Source organism: Astyanax mexicanus, chromosome 12 (genome assembly GCF_023375975.1).
Source record: "Astyanax mexicanus isolate ESR-SI-001 chromosome 12, AstMex3_surface, whole genome shotgun sequence".
NCBI classification, from domain to species: Eukaryota; Metazoa; Chordata; class Actinopteri; order Characiformes; family Acestrorhamphidae; genus Astyanax; species Astyanax mexicanus.
This window is the reverse complement of record NC_064419.1, coordinates 48,784,017-48,791,901: the sequence shown is the minus strand read 5'-3', so window position 1 is coordinate 48,791,901 and position 7,885 is coordinate 48,784,017. Positions and strand designations below refer to the sequence as shown.

The following is a 7,885-nucleotide window of genomic DNA, read 5'->3' as shown; positions in this document are numbered from 1 at the left end:
TAACACAGTAATTATATCAGACAGACACATGCCCTGATCTACGGAGCCCCGGAGGGGCCGTGGATAAAAAAAATAATTAAATCGTGCTCACGATTTGCTATTCGTGCTCACGTTTTCTTTAAATCGTGCTCACGTTTTGCTATTCGTGCTCACGTTTTCTTTAAATCGTGCTCACGATTTGCTATTCGTGCTCTCGTTTTCTCTAAATCGTGCTCACGTTTTGCTATTCGTGCTCACGTTTTATTTTAATTCGAGTGAACGATTTGCTATTCGTGCTCACGTTTTATTTTAATTCGAGCAAACGGTTTGAATGCACATTTTGAAAAAAAAACTTTCCAGACATGCTTTCCTCCTGCACACAAGACGGCTAACTGACCCCTGAATGTGGTCTGTTTTGTTATAATGGACAGAGATTCGCTTATTCGATTTTATTTTGACTTGAATATGCCTTATGATGACATTGTATCTTCGCTTGCACAGCAAGGCATCTCAATCAGCAAACGGCAGCTGAAGCGGTTTCTTCGGGTCAGTGATCTCTATCGACGGCGGTATGACAATATAGAAGAGGTCATTGATTTTATAATTGATCAACTGCAAGGTTCTGGTAGAATGCATGGGTACCGGTGGATGTACACTAAGTGTGTCAGAAGAGGCATACGGGTCAGGAAAGAAGATGTGAGGATTCTTTTGGCTCTTCTCGACCCCGTAAGCTCTCAAGCTCGCCAAAGACGTCGTCTTAGTCGAAGACTGTATTTCTCTGAGGGTCCTAATTTCATATGGCATGTTGATTCATACGACAAACTCAAACCATATGGGATATGCATTAATGGATGTATCGATGGATTCTCTCGAAGGATTATTTGGTTGAAGGCATCCTATACCAACAGCAACTCCAAAGTTATTGGAGGATTTTTTGTGGAGGCAATAGAGCGTTTTGGAGGTTGCCCGCGGCTTGTACGCGCGGATATGGGCACAGAGAACGTGACAATAAAGGATATCCAGATGTATCTGCGGCGAAACAATGAGGATGACAGAGCTGGTAATGCAAGCTACATCACAGGAACAAGCACAGCAAACCAACGAATTGAGAGCTGGTGGGGACAGATGCGGAAGGCGGGCGTAGAGCACTGGATCCAACTGTTCGGGGAACTTAAGGATGAAGGACTGTTCAGCGGGGATTTCTTGGACAAAGCTCTGGTGCAGTTTTGCTTTATGGCAATAATTCAGGTAAGATATTGGATTAAGCCACATTCCGTGTAAAACGTATTTTATGGTAAAGAGTTGTAATGTAAATTTCATGATTCTTTTAGGATATTATGACATCTGTTCTGCACTACGAACATTAGTAATGTACATGCCCAGATAGAAAGTCTCAGGCCACATGGGCAAATACTGATTTGCAAAGACAGATCATTGGTTTAACATCCAAGCTGTTAACATTCAGATTCTTGTTTTTTTTAGTACTGCTTCAGATGTTTATATACTACAGCTAAGGAAATATGATAAAATAAAAAATCACTTAAAAAAATCAAACACCAATAGGCTTAGAACAATTTAAAAACAAAAATAGGCACAACATGGCATAAGGGTATTTTACAAAAAGCTGTAAAACTGTGATGTTTTATATATAACATATAAATCAAATTTGAAGCACCCGCAACACAACCAAAAGTATATGCTTAGATGTATGAAAACTCCTGAAAATCAGATTAAATAAGCTACGTTTTTCAGATATTATTATTATTATTATTATTATTATTATTATTATTATTATTATTATTATTATTATTAAATGTTTGCCACCTATATTTTTGTTCCTATTTGAATTTCATTAATGAAATGGTTCCACAATTAAAACCTAAATGCCAATGGTCAATACAATGTTCAATTGTGTGTGTGTGTGTGTGTGTGTGTGTGTGTGTGTGTGTGTGTGTGTGTGTGTGTGTGTAAAATAAGAAAAGAACGAAATTAATAATAAAAAAAACAAATAACACAATATTATGATACTAATATAATACTTATAATAAGCATGATGATAACGATAATAGTATTATTATTACTAGCGCATAGGCTTAATTGGACATAATGACCTGACTGGGATTTGTAAAATAGGCCAGACAGCGCATTTATTTTATGTATTTTATCTAATTATAAATTATTTTAGTCTATTTCATTTATTAAAGAAGAGTACATTAATAAACGAAATAAAAAACGTAATATATAATAATAATTAAAATATAAAATAAATAAAAATAATTTTATTTTATGCATGAATAATAAATCATTTAAATAATATAAAATAAACAATACAGTGCAATTTGCCCACACTTGCAGCAGTTATAGCCTAGATGGACTCTTTTACAAGGTAATGGATCTGTTTAGACATTTTGGGAAACTCATGAGAAATTTAATTTGAAGCAATGATTGAAAAAAAATAATTTTAATATAAAACTCTCTCTCTCAAAAAATGATGGGATTGCTATGGTACTATGTCACATAGATAATGTACTGCACAAAATCTGCAGTGAGGTGAGTTATTTTAATCCGTTATCTTCTCGTTCTTGGGCTTAATGTATGTCTAAATTAATATAACCGACTGAAACGTGTCGGTCTCCCCCTTCTCTGTGTTTTTCAGCGTGCTCTCCGCCTGCGCTTCTGTTTACCGTAATATCGCGAGTATAGGCGCATCTAAATTTAAAGCGCGGATGACTTGACTGGGAATTTCCGAAGCGCGGATAGCTTGACTCCGGTATAAATTGCGCTGTGCTACTCACCCGCTTGATGTGGATATTGGAGGTCTGATGGACCCAAAAAGATCATAAACTATTATTACAAACCCGAACACGATTTTAACACCACATTTGGTAGTAAGAAGTCTGATAAAATTGGCCCAAGTTCGAGCTGGGCATGGACCAGGATCACGCAGAGAAACTAAACTCCACGGCCATAATTCCAGCTCATGCATGTGCAGATCCCCATTATCTTATAAGAGGAGTTAATTTGTAAAAACGAAACAGCAGGTCAGTTTCCTCTGCTAGACACGACCATTTAACTGCGCTGCGGAAGCGCACCTGGCGCAACATCTGTCAAAATGACCCACATTTTCTATGGACCTTCATGTATGGCTGAGAGTTTTTATGATATATCTTAGCAATAAATTAATTCAGTCATTAATTATCCAAGGTATGCCTCAATTAACTTGTTTTTAATCACAGTACATCCTTATTTTATTTTTTCCTTTCTTAATTTTTGAATAAAAGCCATTCACTATACCCCTCTAATGCACACAAATCAAAATGACCCGCATTCATTTTATTAATTTAAAGAATAAAGTCCTTAAACAAAACAAATAGTAACGTGTTATATAGTACAACAGTTTATATACAACTGATTTTGTAAACAACAGTAGATTCTGATTTTTATACAGAGATTGTGTAAATAATAATAATTAGGGCTGGAACCGAATATTCGGGTATTCGGATATTCGCTTTGAGTAGGTATTCGTTTTTAATTTTGGTATTCTGATATTTGTTTTTTTCCTTTTCTTAGCTCCACCTCCCGCTAAGTCCAAGTCAAGTCTCAAGTTTCTTCTGGCGAAATAAAAGTCAAAGTATTACTCCGTGAGGCAGATAAGGGCCTGCTCTTTAAAATAATGGAAAATTAATAACAAAATAAATAATAAAAATAAATATGAAAATGGAAAATAACTAACCAAAAGCCCAATAAAATGTAATCAAACGAATTTCAAAAGATCAAAAACGAAAAACTCAGCAGAAGAGTAGAACAATAACATAATTAGGGGTGGGAATCTCCAAGCACTTTACGATTCCATTCGATTACGATTCAAAGGTCTGCGATGCCATTATAAAAACAATTATTGATGCATCTTGGTAATACATTCTCTGTAGCAATACAGAATGAATTAACTTCAATTTTATTTCCATTTGAAAACATTCCATTTTATTTTATATTTATATTAAATCAAATGGCAAGGAGAGCACACATTCCAGAGAACCGAACAAAGAAATAAAAACTAAAAAAGTACACCTGTAGCGCCTCTGCCAGCAGCTAATAAAAAAATGTTTGTAAAATATGTATCTAAATTAACATCTGCAGACAGGAGAGTCAAAATGCTGGGTCACTTCTTATTGCTGCATTAGACAAGATATACTCAGTGGAGGGCTTTGCTTCCAGAGTTTTTACAACATACTACAATGTTAAAGCTAAACAATAATTAAAGCATCTATAAAAAATGCAAAATAGACCACAGTGACATCAGGTCAGTGTGTGGCAATGCAAATGTAGCTACTACTGCAAGTTCTTATGAAACAACATACGATTCTGTGGCAATAGAATTTCCCGCGGTGCACGCCGGTCCGGCGAGCGACTGAAGCTAGGCTAATCCGCCGTGACCTCCCCGCGGCGCAGGGCGGCCCAGCCAGCGACTGAAGCGCGGCTGCTCCACCCCGGCGCACTCCGGCCTGACCACTCAGTGCGCCGCGGTGGAGCAGTCGCTTGCCGGGCCGGCGTGCGCCGCGGTGGAGCACGCCGGCGCACGCCGGGCCAACGAGCAATGTTCTCAGATAACGTTTAGAAAATCGATTTTTGTCATTTGTGAATCGATTCAGAATCGTTCATGTTTCGCAAGAATCGAAAATTTCCCGCACCCCTAAACATAATATTACAATATTATTGCGTCTGGACAAGTAAGCAAAGCTATGCGCTTTTTCAAATTTTGTTCTGCTGAACAGAAAGAGTTCTGCATACTAGAGTTTAGATTATCTGCCTGAAATGGAGCCTGAGCCCAAACCTGAACATGAGCATGAACCCAAGCCCGAACTCGAGCCTGAGCCCGAGCTTGAACGCCAGCCTGACTGACCCCCTGCATGCACTCGGACCGGCCGGACTGGCCGAGAAACTGATCCTGTCGGGTCAGAAAATGGTCTTTGTTTTAACGTAACAAATCACTGTGATTTTTGTGATGTTTCACCAGTTACAGCTCAGCAGCACGTTTAAAGCTCAATGCATGAATTAATTGGTGTGCTGAGCACGGCGCGTGCTCGCAGAGGGGAGGGGGGGGGGGGTTTAGGGGGATTTGGCGCATCTGTCAAGCAAGCTAATGGACAGTTTTGGGGGCAGAGATGAATAAGTACAGTAGGTACATCTCAGATTTATAGTTTAATGCTCCACTAAATTAGTGGCTTTAAAATGGGCTGCGGCTGGGGATGGTTGGGCAGACGTGCATGATCCAGTCAGTTCTGGCAGGATTTTTTCTGCCTACAGGCTGCATTTGACGAACATCTAGCAGCTCCTCAGTCAGACAACAGTGTCAGCATATAAATCGCATGTGCTTTCCTACAGGACAAACCATTCAAAAGTGCAGATGAACTCATTATAAAACACACAGTGTCTGTCTGGCTTAAAATACTTAGGTACAGCTTTTAAATTAATAAATCAACATTCATTAAAAAGATCAGTGAGAAGTTATGTATGCTAAATGACAAATAATTTAGCTAGAAGCTCATAAGCTAATAACATTTAATAATAACAGAAAAATAGATATGACATTGGAAAATAACCAACTAAAGTGAGCTCAAAATGCTATGAGAAATATAATCTAACAAATTCAAAAATATAAATTCTAAATATTGAACTGCAGGCAGTAAAAAAAAAAAGAATACTACAAAAAAACGCAAAGAAAATAACCGATAGAACATAACGAACAGAAAAAATAAATATGGAATTGGAAAATAACCAACTAATCTAAGCTCAAAATGCTAAAAGTAATAAAATCTAACGAATTTCAAAATATAAAATCGAAATATTGCACTGCAGCAGTACAAAAGCCTAAGTGCTTAAACAAACTGAATTAAGTGGGCCTTGAGTTGCATTTTGTTTGTATTTTAATCAGTCTTTTTAAAAACGAATATTGGAATATTGGCTGCCAATCAGTGCCGAATATCCGGAGCTCAGCCCTAATAATAATAATAATAATAATAATAATAATAATAATAATAATAATAATAATAATAATAATAATAATAATAAAAAGTTTTTATAAAAAGAACATTCCTGCATCACAAAATGGATTTTATGAGCTACGTAAATAATAAACACCATTGCACTTAGCTAAGTACAGTTCTTATGACTAATTTATTTTTTGTTATAGTTAGCTAACTAATACAGAGCAGTCAACAGCTAGCTTATAATTAAAATAATTACTTTTAACATTTTATTAAAGATGCTTCATTTAAACTCTGCCTATGGTGTCTGCATTTGGGTCTACCCGCTTAACCACCCTGTAAACCACCCTGTGTGTGTGTGTGTGTGTGTGTGTGCGTGCGTGCCTGTGACAAAATAATAAACAATTATAATAAATAAAGTTTCAAAAACTGAATAGGTGTTAACTGTCATCAGATATTTTATAAAGTTATGTTGAAACAATTGAAAGCAATACTGAGTTAGCTGTGTGACGAGTAATTTAGGAATACATTGGATACTGAATAACTGTGTCATGGTGTGCACAGAATACAGACACTCGTAGATGCAGTAAAACGGGTTGTTTATTAATAAACAGGTTAGAAAAAAGGGTAGTCCTACAAACAGGGTTAGAGCACCGGTAAACAGAAGCAACGTAGGAATAACCATACCAGGAGTGAGAGACAGTCCAGAGTTCAAACAGGAGCAAGCCAACATCAGAGGTAATCCAAAATCGAAAAACAGTCCAGGTCATACACAGAAAAATCCACAATCAGAGATAATCCAAAAATCGGCGTCGAGAAAAAAAAAAAACAAGGTCATACACGAAAGTAACAGAGACAAGCGATAAGTAACGCTTAGTAATGAGGAAGATCCAACAATACCCGGCACAGGAGTGTATGAGAGGTGTCCTTAAATAGTGCCTGACTTAATATTCTGGGCTTCCTGGTTGGAGCAGGTGAGGTGACATGTGACTAGGTGTGTGTGTCAGCGGGTGGTGGGTTCTGGGTAATGTAGTTGTTAGACTGAGAACCTCTGTCAGAGCTGGGTGCGTGAGAAACAGAGGAGTTAACAGCACCAGATGTGACAAACTGAATAAATTTATTGCTAAGATATATTATTGAAACACTCAAGGGAATGGCAAGTGAGACAAGTTTAAGCAAATTAGTCTGGAATAGATTTCTGTGAATTTATGTAAACAGAATCCAGAGTGAAAGGTGGTCTGTGCTATTGAATATGTACATGCCCAGCAGAATCAGACATTAATTAGTGCAGAAAAATAAATATCACAAATCAATATTTAACTTTAGCCTGGTTATTGTTACTCAGATCTCAAAGTTCCTTGGTTTTGAAACCTCCTTAAGCAATTGATATGTATTCGGAAAGGGTGTTTAATGTTTAAACCATTCACCATCACTTTCTGAACTGTCTTTACAGGAAGAGCTCGACCAGATTTCTGATGTTTGGAATGCCCACCGTATTCGACCTTCCAGAAACACAAATGTACCAAGTGGGATTCCTAATGTCATGCACCTTGCACCACATCTGTGGAATACTGAAGACCTTCTTGTTCCAGTTTGTGAAGATGAACTGGTCACTTGCAAAGAATGTTGCCAGTTTTTGACCTCAGTTACATGTGATGGAGACGTGTTTGACCTGTGTTCCTTATTTTTAGAGGACTCAAGATTAGCTTTTCCAGTCACGGAATCACAAGCACTGGACTTGTATTTGTCTTTGAAGGACTGGGTACATGCCCAATTACAAGATCCATAACTTCCATATCGTGTTAGTAAAGATCAGTAGATCCTATAACATCCCTACGTAGTGTATATAGGGAGAGACTAGAACACTGACAAGAAACACTTCTGTCATGGTTTTAACTGCTAAAAAATATAAAGAAGTACCA

At 37.3% G+C, this 7,885-nt stretch overlaps 1 protein-coding gene across 1 annotated transcript; it reads left to right on the top strand.

Annotated features, from left to right (window-relative positions):
* The first annotated feature begins 292 nt into the window (after window positions 1–292).
* LOC125806138 (uncharacterized) lies at window positions 293–7,872 on the top strand. The gene is made up of 2 exons (XM_049486076.1): window positions 293–1,227; window positions 7,417–7,872. The coding sequence occupies exons 1-2, from the start codon at window positions 403–405 to the stop codon at window positions 7,750–7,752; spliced, it is 1,161 nt and encodes a 386-aa protein (XP_049342033.1). The 5' UTR covers window positions 293–402; the 3' UTR covers window positions 7,753–7,872.
* The last annotated feature ends 13 nt before the right edge of the window (window positions 7,873–7,885 follow it).